The sequence below is a fragment of the Parasteatoda tepidariorum genome, chromosome 1 (assembly GCF_043381705.1).
Source record: "Parasteatoda tepidariorum isolate YZ-2023 chromosome 1, CAS_Ptep_4.0, whole genome shotgun sequence".
NCBI classification, from domain to species: Eukaryota; Metazoa; Arthropoda; class Arachnida; order Araneae; family Theridiidae; genus Parasteatoda; species Parasteatoda tepidariorum.
Genome location: NC_092204.1, coordinates 66,417,735 through 66,438,715, shown reverse-complemented (window position 1 = coordinate 66,438,715; position 20,981 = coordinate 66,417,735). Strand labels below are relative to the sequence as shown.

The window sequence follows — 20,981 nt, the reverse complement described above, 5'->3', positions numbered from 1 at the left end:
GTTTGGCAATAATTAGTTGTAGCTGTTAAAAAATTTATAGTGGCTAGTTTAGACTCAGGCACAATTAGTTCAGTCAGGGAAGTGTTATATTTATGAAGGAAATATCTAATTCTAAAGCAAACATCTCTTTAGGAATTGAAAACTTATTTTAATGTAGTTTTTCTTTTATTCAATATATTCACTAATAAAGATCTGATACTGCTTTTTTTACTTGAACTTAATAAATAAAAAATTTCAAACTATAGTTTTGAAACCGACCAAACTATTAAAAGAAGTTAGCAAAACTATCTTTTTAAAAATATATATGTTTATACAAAAAAATATTCTAAAAAATGACTTTTTTACTTTGATATTCTTCCTAGTTTCAGGGTTGCCACAGACGACAAAAATAACTGTTTTCAGGAAAAGGAGACTATTCGGAGACTTTTCTGTACCCCTAGTGATGTTTCTTTAAGCATAAATTGGGTGGAAAATCTGCACCCCACAAGATAGTTTCTGAACACACTGAACTTTTTTTTTCTTAAAAAATAAGAAATATTGAAAATTTTGAATTGCAAATTTGAGTTCTCACTTTTTAATTCGTTCAATCTGCACAGGCTCCGTTGTAAGTCTATTTAATTTCTCGATCGCCTTTTCAATGATTATTGCTACAAAATTCCGCGTGATTTTTAAACAAATAATAATAATACATTTAATACGATATTACGATGCGTGAATTTCAAATTTGAGTAATCACTTCATATATATATATATATATATAAACATTTACATTTATATAAAAATTATCATATTTGCCACCAACTTGACTGAATGGATCATGGTATATGACAATTAAGTCATTAACAAAACTTTAGTCATATTTTTGATGAATTTTTGTTCTTATTTAGGCAACTATTTTCCTAGTTTTTGGCTACTATTTTCATGTTTTAGGCTACTAAAAGCAACCATTTTGTTCATTTTTTTCTGCGGCAACCCTGTAGTTTATATATGTTGTTTTTCCTGTCAGGGACTTTTAAAAATGTGTGATGTTTAAGCCATTTTTGGAATAAAATCATTCTCTTAACAAAAAATTCAAAGAGTTTACATTCACTTTTTAATTGTGTGTTCAGATAGATTTTTTTTTTTTTAAAAAATCTTATTTTGATGTTAATATCCACCAGATTTTAGACTTGAGGTGCAGATATACCACGGATATTGTTATTATAGTACTAAAACTAAATGATTGGATAGCACCTGTTTTTTAATATTTTTACTTCATTAATGCTTCATCTTATTTTAATAGTTGTGTAGTTCTAACGCCCACCGCTAGGGGGGTGACAAGGATTAGTTACAGTAATAAAGCATTTTTAATACATTAAACCATAATGAAAAAGGTGAACAATGTTTCACTTTTAAGAAAGAATTATTTACTTTTTAATATTTGTGTTTCTTTAAAATTAATAAAGATGTGTTTGTTTTTCTAGTTAACTGAAAAATTCCATATTAAATAATTTTTCTTTCTAAATTAGTTTTGAAATTTTAAATTTACTTATAATCTTAAAACTTGTTTTAGGTTCCAGAAAACCCAACAGGCTGTGCTAGAAGTGAATGCTTAAAACTTAGGTCAGATTATGATATGTTTAATTTCTTGGCATCAGAGCATCGTAGTAGACCTATGTTCGTACCACCTGAGGAGGAAGATGAAGGAACTCAAAAATCTTCCAGAAGAGCAACCAATATAGATATTCCAATCGCAATGCGATTTAAAAGCTTAAAGTCAGTAGCTAGGGAAACTGTTGGTGTTTTTCGGTAAGTAAACTATAAATTCTTTAGAAAATATTTATTTATTTTATAAAATTGCGTTGCTGAAAAAATAAATCTTCATGATAATTCAGTTGTGAATTTTTACAATAAAGAGTTGTTTTTTTAAGCTATGATCAGTTTCAGAAGAAAAATCAGTGTGAAAATCGAAATTGTTTTGATCCTTCCAGTTGCTTCTTTAGAAATTTTTTATACCCTCTTCGTAAAAGACAACAGCCTGTACTTCCAGCTAATTTTACATATTGATCTGCAGTTCGTTACCTGTCCCACCCTTTATCTTTCTTTTCTTCAAAGCTTCAAGTGCTCTTTGTTGATAAGAATGGTGTACTTTGGAGAATCAGGGGTGATTATATTTCGGAAGTACCCCGGAATTCCGGATTTTACGTATCATCTCTCTAGGTCTAGAAACTAGGAGCAGAGTATGTGATTTTTTTCGCGGAATTCCACATATCTCGAGGCCATTGATTCGCGAACTTCCACAAATCAAACCTATAATCCGACTAAAATTTAAAGTAAGAATTAATTTTCACCATCTGAAATAAATTTATGAAATTCTTGCCAACACTAAAATCTCGTTTCATACCTGTGACTCTTCTAAAATTTCGATTTTTTTTTTGGTCGAATTTTTATTGTTTTTAATACTTGAATCCTCTTATATTGTTAGAATCTCTTATATCATGATTCATATTCACCCTATTTTAAAACCCAATAACACGATTCTTGCAAGAGCTTATTTAAATTTTTTCTTTAATTAGTTACTATAAAACTATAATATTCTTTATTGGTAGGTAATTTAGTTATTAATCTTAGGTCAAAAAATTATATTAAAGAAGAATAGTATATAAATTGATATCTTGTTTGCACATACAATTTTGAGGGTTTTTCACTTTGTGTCACAATCATCTCTAAAGAATATTCTTTAAAAGAATCTTACCGAGAATTTCACATTTGTTCTAGAGCATACAAATGTTAAATTGGGTCAACCATTTAAGAAACAGCTAAGAGCTAAGTGCATACAGATTAACAGCATTTACATAATTCTCAGTTTATACATTTTCCGATGCTAATTTGGTCTAATTTTATTATAAATGTTCTACTGGAACTATGCTGTTAGGTAATTGGCAACAGCCTGGGATGCATCTTTATTGATGATCTGAAAACAATATTGCTACAGACACGCTTTACCCTGCCACAATTTTGATTGAAAGGTAGTAGTGACTATCTGGCTTCTAAACATACTTACCAACCATACATGGATTTTTCTGAATGAATGATTAATTGCCGAGAAGAGTGAATTCTGAAACACTATCGTTATCAAAAAAGAGCCATTCAAATTGACACCCGGCATTGGCCGCAGGAAATAAAACTCTAGCCTGATTGTTGGGTAAGACTGTGCCTGCCACAATAAATGTGTGGACATTTTTAGATGCAAAGAAAAAATATTATTATTCATAAACTAAGAATTCAAGGAAAAAGCTAAATTTTTCTATATTTTCATAAGTAGTTAGTTATAAAGAGCACTTCATATTATATCTCTTTTTCAGATCGAGTATTCATGGTCGAGGACTTTTTTGCAAAAGAACTATTGATCCTGGCGAATTGGTTATTGAATATGCTGGTGAAGTTATTCGATCTATTCTTACAGATAAAAGAGAACGCATTTATCAAAGCAAAGTAAATAATGATTGCTTCTTTATTTTTGTGATAGAACTTATTGTAGATAAATACAATCACTTTAACTCAAATTTTTGGAATGTAAAATTAAAACTTTCACAGAGTGGCCACAGAACAGGAAAGTCAGGAAAACCTCAAAATCAGGAAAAATAAATTAATTTTAACATAACAATCCAATGTTTTTTCCAACAGAATACCAAAAGACTTGTAATAATAATTTTTTAAAGAATGTTTATTTTCTATCCAAATAACAAGTAAGAGTGTTTTTTTTTAATTTATTTTTATAAAAATAAAAAAAAGGCATAACTGAAGAATTAATAATAAAATTTATATCACTGGTTACAAAAAAAAGAAAAATTCAATAAAATAGATCTGGGAAAGATAAGGAAGTTTTTTGTGACCACCCTGCAGTATTTTCTCATTTATTTACATAACTATTTTAACTACAGTGGAAAGAACCATATCCAGAATAGTCAGGGCTTAGATAAGTCTGGAAAGGAATTTTTTTGGAAAATAGATCTTTAAGGTAAACAAACATCATAAAATGTGTTATTCAATAAAGAAAATAAAAAATCAATAAATAATGACAATTTCATACTAAAACTTTTTCTTATGGTTTAAAAAGTAAATAAAGAAAATCGAACAGACCATAATTTGGACTCTCATAAATAAAACATGTTTCTTTCTCTCTCTTTTTTTTTTATTTATTTATTTATGTGAAGAAGTAGCTTGGCAAATAATTAAATAAATATAACATTAAAAAAGGCCCTATACACAAAAAGTTAATTAATCCAAATTAGTTATATACATATAACAAGGAACATAACTTAGTGGATTTTATTAATAAAAACATTTGTAAGTTAAAGAGAAACAAAGCTTGTCTTCGAGTGTTCTTTTCAAACACTGTTCATATTCAACTTCATTAATACTCATAGTTTTTTCTTCTCAGTCTAGAAATTGAAAAAAAGGAAAGAGATTTGTTTATTTTGATTGTAAAATAGTGTCCTATGGATTTGTGGCTTTGTACTGTACTTATTTTTTGAAAAAGTTTTCAAGATCTTTGTGACATTTAGTTCATGTTCTAAGGATGGAGAATATATAGATATATTTTTATTTATTATATACTCTTGAGGTTTCTTCAGACAGAAAAGGGATTCTTCTACTTCCATGTCAACATATGAAGAATTATAAGAATTTTCTTATCTATTAAGTAACGAATTAATACTTGGTTTCCTTTTGTTCATTGCTATGTATTCAGTTCCCCAATTTTAAAGTTGTATGTAGTTTAACTTCTTAAAAGTTACTATATAACGAGAAGAAGAAAAATTTAAAATGCTTGTAATCATGAAATTTAAAATTTGATAACTAGGTACAGCTCAGCATACTGCAATGAATAAAATGAAACAAAAAATCTGTAGATTAACATGAAGGAAGCAGAATCATTTTGTGTGAAGAGAGCCTTTAAACTAAAATTTCATACTTATAATTTCAAATCAAATTCTTTCAGGGCATTGGATGTTACATGTTTAGAATTGATGATGATGAAGTTGTGGATGCAACAATGCATGGCAATGCTGCTAGGTTTATCAACCACTCCTGTGAAGTATGCATCGTCTTTCATTATATTTCTATTGTTACCTTTTAGTATTTTAAAAAAATTTTCATGCATGATTTTCTTTTTCAGCCCAATTGTTTTTCAAAAGTAATAACTGTGGATGGAAAGAAACATATTGTGATCTTTGCCCTCAGGAAGTAAGAATAATTAATATTATCTAATGAATTATTTTACAAATTAAAGCCAGTACTTAACTGTGACTTTTTTTTTTTTAACAGAATTATGAAGGGAGAAGAATTGACCTATGACTACAAGTTTCCATTTGAGGATGAGAAAATACCTTGTCACTGTAATTCTCGAAGATGTCGAAAGTATTTGAACTAGTTCAATTACCTTTAAATGCTGTGTGAGTATTATAATAACTAATAATTTAGATCTTTTAATAATAATCAAGCTTAGTGAGAGAACACGTTAAATTACATTTTAAACAATTTGAGAAAATCAGCATTAGCAAGTTTTAAAAAAACTTATTTGCTGAAACTTTTTTTTTAATTGATGCCATTTAATTTAAACAAAAATTAAGCAAAATAAATTTATGTTTAATACTTAAAGACAGTATTCTTGAATTTGAAAGTTTTCAAAATATCCTGTAGCAAGTTCTTCCATTAATTTAACTGAACAAATCCTTAATAATATCAATGATGTAGGCTTAGCTTTTATTTTTGGAGCAAAAAATAATATGAAGTAAGAGACTGTAACTGGGGATGTAGACTGTTTTTGCATGTTTATTAAGGAAGAGAAACTCAGTACAACAAAATCACACTCGCAAGTATTTTGTATATTAAATACTGTAAAATCGACTTTAAAATTACTAAACATCCTGCATGAAAGCTTGTTTAGTTGGGAAAATGTAACATTTTTAAGAAAATGTAATACAAAGTGTCAAAAAAACACTTCAGATTATACAGGACTTAGAAAAATTCTAGAATTATTACGTAATATGCGTTTAAACATCCAACAATTGCTGGATTCTAATTTAATGTATTTAAAAACTTGTAGTAAATGTTTGTATGTTTAATTATTTATTTCCTAATTACAAGAAATAAAAATCATTCGGAAAAATAATTAAAAATAGAGATCCTTCTTTGGACAACAGCACATTTTAACCTAACAAAATTGTTTATTTTGAGTCACACTTCTAATTTAGGCACGGTAGTTAATAATATTAATATAACATTCATAAGTTTGTTTGTTGTAAATATATTTCATGCTTAATACATTCTATTTCAGGTGGCAGCTTAAAAGCATGCGAAAATGTTTCTAACTGTGATAATTTATTCTTGTTTTATGTAGCCTAGCTTTTTATTATTTTTAAGTATCAAAAGGTGCTGTTCCTCATTATCATAGAATAATAAAAATGTATTATAAATTATTGTATATAATAATTAGAAATTGAACTTTTTATTATTGTAAATAAAATTGGATTTTATATTTTCTGTGATTCTTTTTTTCTTTCCCTTCAAATGTATTATTTTTCTGCTAATTGCTGTTTTTATCACAGATCATACACTTCTTGCTGAGGTAACAAATTAGTTTCACTGTTACCTTTGTTCAAACTCTTATTCCTCAAACTGTGAATCATGCAGTACAGGAAAGGAAAAAAAATTGCGTTTTTAAACAGCTCTCCTTATTAAGTCAAACTATCCTTTTTGAAAAAAAACTGGACAATAATTACGAGAAAGCTTTTCATTCAGAAAAATAAACATAGAAAAGATTTCAGACAAAAAATTAATGCATAAAAAAGACTCATTAAAGGTTTTATATATGTATATTTTCAAAAACTATAGCAACGGTAGCAAAATACTATAAAGAGGTGAACTAGAGAATTGTTGTAAAAAAATATCCATGAATTTTGAAACTAAAGTAAGGGTAAAGAGTTTCAAGGATTGTTACTGTAGATTATTTTAACTAGTAAATGTAAATAAAGAACAAAATTAACAAGTAACAAAATAAAGTTTATTAAATTCTTGAAGCAATATTGAAAAAACAAAGCAAGGAAAAATTTATAAAGTATAATCTCATAACTTCATCTGGGACACATCACACCCCTGCCACCATCAATAGGAAAATTCACACCAGTTGTAAAAGAAGAACAATCACTAGCTAAAAATGCAATAGTTTGTGCAACTTCTTCAACAGTTCCAACCCTGCCAATAGGATGAGTTTCTTTGCCTTTTTCTAAAAACTAGTAAATACAATCAATTATTAAAAACAGTTTAGGTTCATATTTAAAAAAAAAATTTATCTTTAGCTCTTGCTCTGTGAAAATAAAGGGCCATCTTTAAATTATACAAAACATTGTATCCCCAAACACAATTTTTAATGCTCGATAATGTACATTAAATAAGAATTTTGTCTAGATGATTTGTATTATTTAAACCATGAAAAAAAAATGAAATAGTCTCCTCCCTATTGTAAGAATATAAACTATATTAATGCATGCAAAAGTAACATTCGAAATTGCTGAAGATTGAATAAAAATGAATTATTATCAGCAACAAAAAACAATTTTTTGAAATGTTGTAGTGATTAATGATACCTAATACCTTAATGGCAGGTTGACAAAATATTGCATTATACAATAGCTTGACCTACCAATTTAATGAAAAAGAGAGAAAAAATTGTTGTAAGGAACAAAATCTAAATTTATCTTGAAACAGTTTTTTATGTCATAAAGTATTATTTCTTTTTTAAATTATATATATATGAGTACAAAAAATATATTTGCAATATTAAAATAAAATTTGTAGTGATAGAAAATGGTACTAACAAATCATTAATCAAATGAATGTGTTTATTTGCATATGTATGTACTGCAGAGTTCTCCTTAGGAATTAAAAAAAAGGAAGGGCACTGCCTCTCAAAAATGGGCATTTTGAGTTTTGAAATGGCAGTCACCCCCATAAAATTTATCAAAATGTGTAATATTATGCAATAATTGAATTTGATCTTCCACAATTTTTAAATTACCCTCTTATGCTATTTTATTATATATCAAAAAATATGTTTTTCTTATTATTAAAGAGAAAAAATTGTTGATAAAAATAATTTAAGGTATGTTAAAAAACAATTAATCCATAAACAGTTTGAAAGTTTTTTTCTATAAATTAGACTGAAAACTATAAGAAAATAAACATTTAAAGGTGCAGTGTTTTTATACAAAAAAAAAAGGTATTTATCAATTCCTACCCCGAAAAAAGAGATATTTATAAAAACGTATAGAGTTGAGGATAATCCGAATAAAGTAAATATTTGTAGTAGTACCTAATCAGAATTAAACCTATAAACACAGATAATTATACCAGTGTGTAATTATTTAAACAGGGAATATTTTTTTTAAAGATGGAATNATACATAATGCATGCAAAAGCAACATTCAAAATTGCTGAAGATTGAATAGAAATGTATCATTATTAGCAACAAAAAACAAACTATTAAAAAAAACTTTTTCTTCTTGAAATGTTGTAGTGATTAATGATACCTAATACCTTAATGGCAGGTTGACAAAATATTGCATTATACAATAGCTTCACACAACAATTTAATGAAAAAGAGAGAAAAAAAAATGCTGTAAGGAACAAAATCTAAATTTATCTTGAAACAGTTTTTTTTATGTCAAAGAATTATTTCCTTTTTAAATTATATATATAAGTGCCAAATAATATATTTGCAATATTAAAATAAAATTTATAGTGATAAAAAATGGTACTAACAAATCATTAATCTAATGAATGTGTTTATTTGCATATGTATGTACTGCAGAGTTCTTAGGAATTAAAAAAAAGGAAGGGCACTGCCTCTCAAAAATGGGCTTTTTGAGTTTTGAAGTGGCAGTCTCCCCCATAAAATTTATCAAAATGTGTAATATTATGCAATAACTGAATTTAATCCTCAACAATTTTTAAATTACCCTCTTATGCTATTTTATTATGTATCAAAAAATATGTTTTTCTTATTATTAAAGAGAAAAAATTGTTTATAAAAATAATTTAAGGCATGCTAAAAAACAATTAATCTATAAACAGTTTGAAAGTTTTTTTCTATAAATTAAACTGAAAAATATAAGAAAATAAACATTTAAAGGTGCAGTTTTTTTATGCAAAAAAAAAAGGTTATCAATTCCTACCCCGAAAAAAGAGATACTTATAAAAACATATAGAGTTGAGGATAATCCGAATAAAGTAAATATTTGTAATAGTACCTAATCAGAATTAAACCTATGAACACAGATAATTATACCAGTGTGTAATTATTTAAACAGGGAATTTTTTTTTTTTTTTTTTTGAGATAGAATATGAATAAAACGACTGTTTTTAAGGGACGACAGCTTATTTTTACAAAGAGGGTGCATTTAAAGGGATCATAAAAGCGTGCCGCCCTTCTGAAAACGCTTAGGGAGAACACTGTATACTGGTTGAAAATGCATAATATATGGAAAGTAATATTGATAGGAATATTTCATGAAACAAAAAATGAGGTTGCAAACCTTAGCATACTCTTCTTCAGACATTCCACCTCTTTTGTGAACATTAGTAACTACAACACCAGGGCTAAAAAAAGAACATTTTAATTTGAGAATTCTCATTCTTTAATTTTTCACCCCTTCAAAGTCTAATATAAACATTAAACTGTTCTAAATATAACATTAAATAACTATCTTAATAGATTTTGAAAATGATCCTAGAAAGACCAACACATGCAATTCATTTTCACAAAAATTTTAATTAAATTTAGAAAACATGGCAAATGAAATATATGTGTCCTTAATTCTATCCAAAAGTATTATATAAATTTTAATTTATAAAATTATGATAAATATGCCTTTTTATAAAATGTTCCATCTCACACTCATGTTTATGTAATAAATGTGCAACACTAATTTTACCAGATAGATGTGTATATATACTTTGCTCAGCGAGACTGAAAGCAGACAGTGATTCGCTGCTTAAAGCCAAGACTGACTAAATTTGCTGGTTTCTCGCTGCATTTGTAGTCCTTTTCTAAATTACTATTGTTCAGATTTGCTGGTCATAACTTTGGCGTCAATCAGCCAAAGAAAATGAGAAGTGCCCAGAGGCTTTATCTATTTCTACTATCAGTTTTTGTTGAACAGAGTATGTGTGGTGAAAAAAGGAATACTATTTCATCTTTGGTTAATCATAAAATGTTTTTTTTTTTGTACTTACACAAATAACTTCTAAATGTTTCAAATAAATTATTCTAGGTTATTCTTGAACATTTCAACAGTAATATCATAATCTGAAAGATTTTTTTTTTTATTTTACTAATTATTTTTGAGAATACCAAAAAATAGATTTAGCTCATTTAATAAATTGTGCTTTTCTTTTAAATAAATCTGAAATTAACCTGTTTAATTACAGTTGAGATACAAAAGGTATAGACAGATCCTTTAACATATAGTCTAAATTACTTACTATCAACTATGAATTTAGAATGACTAATTATAGGGAAGAAGTATAAATATTTTCAAGCATTAATATTAAAATGATATTTACTTATAGTTATTAAGTTGTATTTCATATAAAAAAATCTATATAACTTAATACTTATTTGCTTTTTTTTTTTAATGTTGAACTTATTAAGTTGTACAGGATGTCATAAATATAAGTTATGATTGAAATTCAGAATAAAACAAAGTAAAAGTTTTAAAAAACTTCTTAAGAAGAAATTTTTTAAAATTTATTAAAATAATCTAAGATATAAACTTACTTTACACTATTAACACGGATTCCATCTGCTGCAACTTCTAAAAGAGGGGAAAAAACTTTTTAAATAAAATTCATTTTAATATTAGGTTTGTCAAATACAATTGCAAATAAGACACATTGATTACCTAATGCAGTACATCTAGTGAGCTGATCAATAGCTGCCTTGCTCATACAATATGCAGCAACTCCAGGAAACTGATCAATAAAAATGAACAAATACCAATATAAATATAACAAAAACTAACACATTAATTACCAGTAAAACAAAAGGTAAAAAAAAAATAGATTTTTTTTTCAATAAAAATATGAAACATTAAAGAATTTTAAAGTTTTAAATACTATTTATATTATTCAAAGAAATGTTTATGCATATTTTAATGCAAATAGATGATTAATTTACTGTTTTTACACCTTTTCTGTAACAATTCAGTTAATGGATAAATTGCATACAAAGTTAAATTTGCTAAATTTTAAATATGGCACTACATAAATCTATAACTCAGAAGTAAAAAAGCGCTAAGTCTATTTTTTACAAAATTAAGGTTTTTACAATTTACAATAAAATTTTGCTTCACTATCAAAAGGTATAAAAAAGGCCGTATCTTTTAGGCCTACAAATAACATTAATAATGTTAATAACATAAATAATGTTGATTATAAATAAAAAATCAAAGAAAACCTGTAATAGTGCAGTTAAATGGGTAAAAGAATCATTCAACTGATTATTTTAAATAATTTAACAACTGTGACATATATGTGTATGACAGATAAGTGTGCAATAAAGCCCTGCACCATACACTGCACCAAATATACCTTATTTTTTTTGCATTCAAAAACATTTAAATTTACATCTAAAAAAAATTACTATTGCTAAATGTTCTAAACTCGCACTTGGAACAAGTTATTTAAATATATTTAATAATCTAAGAATTTTAAAAATTTATAGGTTATCCAATATTGATTGGGAATGCTTAATTATTACCTAACTATATCCTGGATTATTAACTATTTCATAAAATTTGTTGTTGTTTTTTTTAATCTAATTAAATAGCTATATTTTGACTCATTGCAGATGTATAATTAAAGCACAATTAACTTGATCTTAAAAATTTCATTTTAAATCAATTTGATTCCAAAAATTTATTTGACAATACAGATTAAATTTTTTAATGTAGAAAAATTGCAATACAAAACAAATATTTGAACATATGTAGCATTTAAACAGTATGAAAACATTTTAATGGAATACAAATATTTAAAAAATAAAAAAATTAGTCTTTATAAAAATAATAAAAAATTTTCAAACCCATATGAAATTTTAATAATTAAAAATTCAAACAATAAAATACAATTTAGTATGAAGGTTGATTTAAAAGCAAAAATAACTTCAAAAAAATGAAAAAAACAAACTTAACATTTTTAATAAAAATAAATACTTACAGATCGAAGACCAGCTATACTTGATACATTAACAATGTTACCTAAAATTAAACTAAACTTAATCTTAGCAATATAACAATGACTTAAAAAAATAATAGAGTTAATATATTTCTAACAAACAAGTATGAAAAAAAATTTTTAGTATTTCATTAAACAAATTTAATTGTTTAAAAAATTTAATAACAAATGAAAGAAACAAATACTAATGCTTAAAGCTTGTAATTACTTAAAAAAAAAAAATTAATAATAATTATTTTAGCAAATTAAAAAATTACATTAAGCTAAAATAAAAATCTTCATATCTTTATTAAAACGTTTTTAACTTAATACTTAAAAGAAGAAAATTTAATAAAAAGAAAGTTTTTAAATAATAAAAAATAAAAGTTTTACTTAGGCAAAAATATTACAGAGACAAAGAAAATAGAAACATGCAGTACAACATAGAACAGTAATAGCTTGCTATTTTTATTTATGATTAAAACTAAACATGAAAAGAGTGAAAATAATGCCACATAAACACATTATAGTTTCAGTTCTATAATATTTATTTTATATATTCTCTGTAGTTTTTTTTTCTTTGTGGGTATTTTCACCATTTACAAATGAGGTATTTGCATACTTTAAAAGCATTTAACTCAGTCAAAAAAGAATCTGAGCGGATAAGTGTAGTTAATAGTAAATAAGTGTTGGTATCATTTACACTTATTCTAATTTTTATTAGTTAAAATTTTTTTATAAATTAAAAACTGAGTTTTGTCTTCCAAACATAACATAATATATCATATATCCATAACTGCAAGTTTTTACTATTTTAAAAAAGATTTTTAAAAAATGGTATAAGTGTAGGGTGACCCGGGGTAATTCACGATCACTCTGTTTCTGGGGTAAATAATGATCACCTAAGTTTTATTTTAAAAAAAAATTTTTTTTTTAAATTTAGGACATGGACAAGAATGCTTGTACACTTTACTAGAGTATAACTACATTTACTTAATAATAATTTTTTGTTTAATCTAACAAAATAAGTATCTTTTAAACTGCTTTCTGTATTTTCCATTTCAAAGATGGGTGGTTTCAAAATATGCACATTTCTGCAAAGATCCCCCTCCTTCTCTTAATAATAAATATTTTGAGTCACTTTCTTTTTCTTTGATATAAACGTAGTGTAAGTTTTTGTTTAATTGTTTCACATCTACTGTAAACATTATAATTGATTATATTATAGGAAACTATATCAAATGTTGCCCCCTACAGATGGGGTAATTATTGATCACTGGGGTAATTCCTGATCATTGTCATTTCTTCTTATAAATAGTATATAAAATAGCTTATAAATACCTAATTGTCTTTTCTTAAATAACAGTTCATATTTATTAAGTGGAACAACTATAAAATATATTTTAACTGTCATCACAAAATTTGTTTTTAACTGTATACAAGACTGTATTCTGATTTGCACCATTTCTGGTTTGTCTTACCTTGCTTCTATCTTAATTTTATGTGTGTACATCGTTAGAATAATTTTTAAGTTTATAAATTAGCCTAGTATAAATATGGTGAGAAATTATAAGCCTAAAAAGGATACTAAGCTTCTAGAAAACAAAATTAGTGAATTTCTTTTAATGATTGAAAATGAAAATTTCAGTGTGAGAGCTGCTGCCAGAGCTGTTGACATACCTTACTTAACTTTACACTTTCCCTTAATGAAGTTAAAAAATCCAGCAAAAGTAACCCATGTGGGAACTCTCTTATATTTCAGAAGAACATGAGAATGAGTTGGCTGATTGCCTAAAATGTATGGCACGATGCAAAGATTTTTGAAAATTTAAAGTGTTAATCGTTCTTCTTGCTTTTAAATAAATCATTTTATTAGCTGCTTAAACATATCTTTTTGGTTTATTTGTTTGATCTTGATGTCTTATTTGTTAATTACCATTATATAATTATTTTTAAACAGCCCCTTTACAATAAAAACTGGTGATCAGTAATTACCCCAGAAGTGATCAGGAATTACCCCAGAAATGATCAAGACCAGGGGTAATTCCTGATCACTAAAAATTTAAAATCTTTTAAATTCTAATTAGATTTTCAAACAAAAGAAGGTGGCATTGGACTCATCTCATATAGCCTCAAACTTCCAATCAATATTAAAATTCTATTTTGAATAGTTTTTTCACAAAATAGATGTTTGCGTTTTTTGATCAGGAATTACCCCAGGTCACCCTAAATGTCATTAAAATTTATTATTACAGACATTATTAGAGCTGATCAAATTTATAGAGCTGATTTTTTATGGTCCTAAAGTCCACAAATATAACATTCCTAAATGGTGCAATTTCCCAAAAGGTAATAAAAAAAGTACTTTAACAAAAGCATAAGTGTGACTTTTAGTTCCATTACAAATTACTATTTGCTTTTATTGATCTTTTGTTACCCTATTAGACATTAATAAAAAATGAACTTTTCTTTTATCTGTTTCTGTTTACAGTAAATAATGATAAATGGGTAAACAAAAGAATTTAATACTTGAAAACATTACTGCAAAAAGAAGTGCTGTTATTTTTACTGTTTACTTAATAAAACAGTGTATTTCTGTAGTTTTCGAAGTTTATTCATACTTTTTCACTAAAAATACAGCCCCAGTTACTGGAGCACCTAATACTAAATATAAGTTGCAATTATAAAACAGTAAAACCTTGAGTTTACTTCTTTTTGCAGCATAAATTATTTTTTTTGAAAGATTAAAAGCATATTATTACGTGTCTGATGTTTTATCCACAGTCCACAAAAAACATGTATCCCAACCACAAAGCATTAATGTAGAGTTGTTATTTTCTATTGAACAATACTTTTACCAACTCTTGTATATTAGCTCCAATTTTGCCCTATAGTTTTTGTAAAAATATGTGTCAATTTTTTTCATTAGGAAAACAAGTATTGAAAACATAGATTTGGTTTTACATTTTATCAAAAATATAATAAGAGCTAAAAAGACAGATTAAAAATTACTGTAACTAATATGCATAGTAAAAAGAGATAAATAGCTGTTAATTTTTATCTAAAGGTAGTTAGATTTTTCTTAAATATAATTAAAAAACATTTAAAAATCAAACAGAAGCAAAAATGTGTTTTTATTAACAATTAAACTCTTAAGAATATTTGACTTAAAATAATTACATAAATATGAACCAAATTTAAATAGAAAATAATAAAAGTATATAATAATAGAACAAATTCAAACCTTTAGTTTTTCTCAGATATGGTATAGCTAATTGGGACATAAGGAATGCAGCTCTGATATTTGTGTTATAAGTTAAGTCAAAAGTTTCTAACGGTGTATTTTCCACAGTTCCTGGGATAAGAACACCAGCATTATTCACCTAAAAAAATAGTTCTTTTTTAATTACATTAAATTTTGAAGAATAAGACAAAAAATCAAATTGTAAACAATGAATTACCAAAATATCTAATCTTCCAAATGTATCAATGGTAGATTTTAAAATTCGTTTAATATCTTCAGCTTGAGATACATCACCTATTACCGTTGATATCTAAAATAAAAATTGAACTTTCAGATATTTTAGCAGCAAAAAAAATTTGTAATTTAAATAAATTTTTCATAAGCAACTTTCAAATTATATCTTATCAAATATGGACTGCTATTATTTCAAAAAATTGGAATGATGAATTTTTTTGATTTAAAAAAAAAATAGCCTATTTAATGCTAACAATGAAACATCGTTCAGGGTTACAGAGAAATCTTGTCAAAGTACTGCTGCTAGACAATTAGGAAGCTTGATTTGATGTTTTTCATTCCGCCTTCCTAACAATAGATTCTGATGCTTGTACTTTTTTTCCTTGTTCAAGTATTAATTTGCTACATAAGTGCAATTATTATTACTTTATTGAAAAAAATTCCTTAAGTATATGTTAACAGCAGCAATTACATACAAAAAGGGTGTCCCAATTTAATAAAGCCACTAGGAATGTGTGCAGTAGTAGTAATAAATATAAAGAAATTTATGCAATAAAAAAAATTTTATATATAAAAATGCATATTTGAGAGGAGTAACTCACTTCCTGCCCTACTTGGACATCGAAAAAATATAAGCTAACAATATTTTCTTTCCTTCATGGAAATATTAAAAATATATTTACGTAAATCGGTTTTTAAAAAAAAAATTCGAGAAAAGAAAAGACTTTGCTTTATCCCCTAGCTTTAACAAAAAGATTTCTACTTTATTACCATTCTTATAATTTCCCTTATTTAATGATATTATGTAAACCAATATTACCAGCATTTATAATTTTTAATAAAAAAAAATCATTATTATAAATATAAATAAGGATTAAACAATTACAAAATATTTCACAATTTTAATTTATCAATTATCTTGATCAAGCAACATTACTTAGCATGCAACATAAGAAATAACATCAGAACATAATTAATAGTGGAATAAGAATATGCGAGCAGGTATGAATTATGCAATACCAAGATTTTCTGTAATGAGGCAGTTGTTAAAATTTACAAATTTAGTAGTTGCAATTAGCAATTTTGATTTCTTATGATTTATTATTAAAAAATATGGTAATCCGTAAATAAAAGCTATTTTTAATTTTGTTAGGTATCAAATTCATTAATTGAAAAAGTTAAAGAACAAAATTAAATATTTAAAATATAATTACAAGATTTGATTTTATTAATAAGGAAGTTTTTACATCAATGACAACATAAAACAATACAGATAACTAACAAAACATTTAAAAAACAAACAGAACACCACTTTAAATTAAAATGAAATACAATTAAAATAAGTATTCTCAATTGAGAACATTTCCAATTTTTTTTTCCAAATTTAAAGCATCATTCCGAATCAAAACTACGTATTAGTCAGAAATTTTGACCTCATGGGTAAGAAAAATTAATAAATGAAAAAAGTTATAAAAAAAATATAAATTACAGTGATGTAGTGTTAAATAGCTGTTGTTTATCGCATTAATTTTAATTAGTTTAGTCATTTTTTTTCCATTGGTTAAACAGTTAATTCCAGGAGTTCAACNTTTTGCCACTGTCCTGGCAAAAAACCCTTTTTGCCGGCAAAAACTCCAACCCTGGTTAATTCCATTAGTTCAACAACACATAACAGCAATTTTATATTTTATGCGTAATTTGGAGCACTTTTCATAATTTAAGAACAGTTTCACCAAATAATTGTGAGCTGAATAAATAAAATATGATTCACAATTGAGTACCCCTTTTATTTTAGCAAATTTTTTTTTCGGTTCTTATAGAAAACAAAAAATGACTTAAAAGTGTGATTTTCTAATAAAAAATTTTGAGAGAAATTACAGGAAAATCGATGATTTTATTAATAGTAAATAAGCATGAAGGGGCAGACGATTCTACTCTCGAATCAAAATTTGACTAGATTGGTTCGACACACCTAATGAAATAAAATAATCTTACAATAATTTTTGGCTCTCAAAATGAAACAAGACTACATCATTGGAATGTTACAAATTTAAATTAAGTTCAATAACGGTTTACTAGAGATATTATTTTCATGGAGGAATTATAAGGCAAGATTCTTTAAATATTGATTCATGCAAACTATAAACATAAAAATTGGAAAAACATAAGTTCTCAAAAAATTAAGTAATATTTAAGGTAACACTCTAGTAGATTTTTTTTAAAAGTCTTACATCTTCAGATTTCGCTCCTGCTTTTTTACAGTTTTCAACTACTTTTTTTAAATTTTCTTCATTACGGCCAGTAAGACTCAATTTGCATTTTAAACTTGCAAAATGAATAGCAGTACCAGCACCAATTCCAGAAGATGCACCTAAAATATTAATTGTAATCAAATCAAAATAACAATTAATCGAATGAGAAGAAAAATAATTAGGTGATTTAATAATAATAGCATATTTAATTTTACTTCCATTTAATAATTTTCAATATTTTTAATTTCAGTTATTCTAATTCAGAATTTTAAAATAAAACAAGAATACTTACTGTGTTATTTAACTAAAAAGCAGCGAAAAAATAAAAAAAATACTGAATGTTTATCCTTAATTATGCTTACAAATCTATGCGTTGACGAAATTTATAGCTAAAAGAAATCTTATTTTGCAACTTAGTGATTAATTGAAAATAAAAGTCTTGACTAACATCCTGACTCAACTAATATATGATATATTCTTTTTATCTTAACTTAATATAGCAAAATTTTAACCTTGTGAGGTGCGTTGCGCTATTGCAAAATTGTAAGCCTTTGATATATGTATGCTAAGTCTTAAAACGTTTTTATTCTCAATAGAAATTGTTACCTGTTATTAAAGCAACTTTGCTTGCTAGACTTTGCATATTTTCACCCATTAGTTATCGAAAATTTTGGAGAACCGATTTATATAAATTTTCACTCGTCCTTCGATCACAAAAAACCACAACAGTCGGTGAAAAAAAAAGACACGAAGACATAATTTCTACGCCAAACTCGCCAAGATTGAGTTATCATTCTAGATACTGTACAATGCTTTGCTGTGATTGGATAATATTATAAAAATGGCATTTTTTTTTCCTGGAAAGATCCGTTACATTTTGAGGTAAATAGTTATCAAGTATGTTGAAAATATATAGTTATTGCTATCCATTTCCTTATAAAATATTAGTGAGTTTTCGATAAATAAGCTTGTTATGCTTTCTGTAGCTGTAACCGCAATTTTAATGTTGCTATAGTAACGAATTATCAACAAAAATTGATTGCTGAAGCCAAATCTTCTGTAAAAGTGAACTACTAAAAAAAATAAATTTGTGAAGATAGAAATTTAAGGAGAAAAAGCACAGGATTTATTACGATATTAATTGAAGCATGGTAACCATTGATAGTGATACTGTTGATTTCGAAATACTTATTGGTAAAGTAGAAGAAGCGATTGAAGCCGATAGAATTCACAGTTTAAGAAATGATGCAAAAATACGAGCCATTAACCAGTATGGGACGACTTACGAAGATTTTGAAAATATGGTTAAAGGTGCAACTCTTAAGCCATTAGATAAAAAGGAAAAAATTTTTGGCACTCCGAGACAAACTTGGAACTCCTTTGCGAGTAAGGATGGACGAGATTTAAAGAACAAAACTGTTGATGAAACTCCTAAAAAATGTTACTTACAGGTATAATAGAAATATATAAAGGTTTCGACAAATAATAAGCAATACTCTTTGCCAGGTGTCCCTTTTCATTTTGCACTTCTCTATCGAAAATCAAAATGCTGAAGTTATAAGAAATGGAGAGACTCAATCGTCAGCTTTTCTAATCAAAAGTAGTTCCTTTGAAATTGTGAACATTTTTATGAGGACAAAAAAAAAGTTTTTTTTTTCTGCTCGCTGATAATTCATGAGTATCCTAAATGTTCTTCTAACAATGTAAAAAATGTTAAAGTGTAAGCTAATGTCAATGTAAAGCTAAATGTTAAAATGTAAAATAAGTTTGAAGCCGTAGTTTGAATTATTATTGCCTAAAATTTCATTTCAGAAGGAAAAGAAATATTGCTAATAGGGGTATTTTTACCCTCCCTTTGTTGTTGTTGTAGTTCATTTACGTCGCACTAGAGCTGCACAATGGGCTATTAGCGACGGTCTGGGAAACATCCCTGAGGATGATCCGAAGACATGCCATCACAATTTTGATCCTCTGCAGAGGGGATGGCACCCCCGCTTCGGTAGCCCAACGACCTGCACGCAAAGACGAGCACTTTACGGTAGCACAGTTTAACGAGGACCAATACCGCACACCCTCGGTCCCTACGCAGACTGATCCAAGTGGTCACCCACCCGCACACTGACCGCAGTCAGTGATGCTTGACTTCGGTGATCTGCTGGGCACCGTGTCTTAACGATCAGTCCACTGCGGGACCCCTCCCTTTCACACATATCAAAGATATATTAATAGAATATATATTTAAAAAATATATAATACAGAAATAAGAAAACTTTTTAACATTATATTTTCATTTTCCTTAAATAAAGTTAATATTTCAATATTATGTTGATTCAGGCAGCAATCGTCATCCCTCCTCAAGGCTGATGGGGACATTCCTCTTTGAATTTGAAAACTCAACTCTCCCATCCACGCAAACAACAAAAAATACACATAAATTTTTTATTTAAACAATTTTTTAACTATATCTGATTTATCTCAATAGATTCACTGTTAGAAATATTTTGCACGACATTACTTTCAGAAGACAAAATAAACATTGTGAAAATAATTTTTTTTTTAAAAATTGCTGTGCAAAAATGACATACAAAGGGATAATGAATTGTTCTCTTAAAAAATTAGATTAATTTTAGCGATCAATTCGATTCAGGTCGTTGAGCCCAAATTAAATGTAACTAAACGTTTATTCAAATGTAACTAGCTATTTAATTAGAAAAATTTATTTATTAAAAAATTTGTATAAAAAATTTATTATAAAATTTTTTGTTATACAAGGATTAATTTGAAGTGAGCAGAAAGAAATTTTTTAAATATATATTTTTTTAATTATATTATCTCCTATAATAATGTATTTTTATATACTAGGAGGCTCCGGCCCCTGCTCGCTACCGCTCGCCAACCCCCGAGAATTGCTACGCAATCCTATGTGGTTCACGCCGTGAACCATGGCTCGCTGCGCTCGCTCGCCAATGAACACAATGTTCTAGCACAAAGACATA

General features: G+C 26.7%; 2 protein-coding genes across 4 annotated transcripts in view; one reads left to right on the top strand and one right to left on the bottom strand.

Moving 5' to 3' along the window:
* LOC107448725 (histone-lysine N-methyltransferase 2B) overlaps positions 1 to 6,525 on the top strand; it is an 87,126-nt gene extending 80,601 nt beyond the window's left edge. For all 3 annotated transcript variants that reach the window (XM_043045008.2, XM_071181575.1, XM_043045014.2), the window contains 6 exons: positions 1,553 to 1,788; positions 3,345 to 3,474; positions 4,982 to 5,077; positions 5,159 to 5,226; positions 5,308 to 5,435; positions 6,320 to 6,525. In XM_043045008.2, the coding sequence (XP_042900942.1) occupies positions 1,553 to 1,788; positions 3,345 to 3,474; positions 4,982 to 5,077; positions 5,159 to 5,226; positions 5,308 to 5,413 (636 nt within the window). In that variant the 3' untranslated portion in view covers positions 5,414 to 5,435; positions 6,320 to 6,525. The remainder of the gene's footprint in view (positions 1 to 1,552; positions 1,789 to 3,344; positions 3,475 to 4,981; positions 5,078 to 5,158; positions 5,227 to 5,307; positions 5,436 to 6,319) is intronic.
* A 498-nt stretch (positions 6,526 to 7,023) lies between these two features.
* On the bottom strand, positions 7,024 to 18,729 carry LOC107448737 (uncharacterized oxidoreductase TM_0325; the record flags this gene model as incomplete). The annotated part of the gene is given in 9 exon segments (XM_043045021.2): positions 7,024 to 7,274; positions 9,576 to 9,639; positions 10,820 to 10,856; positions 10,944 to 11,013; positions 12,259 to 12,299; positions 15,500 to 15,638; positions 15,717 to 15,809; positions 17,965 to 18,104; positions 18,592 to 18,729. Coding segments are annotated over 9 exon segments (792 nt in total). The 3' UTR covers positions 7,024 to 7,115.
* Between the last annotated feature and the right edge of the window lie 2,252 nt (positions 18,730 to 20,981).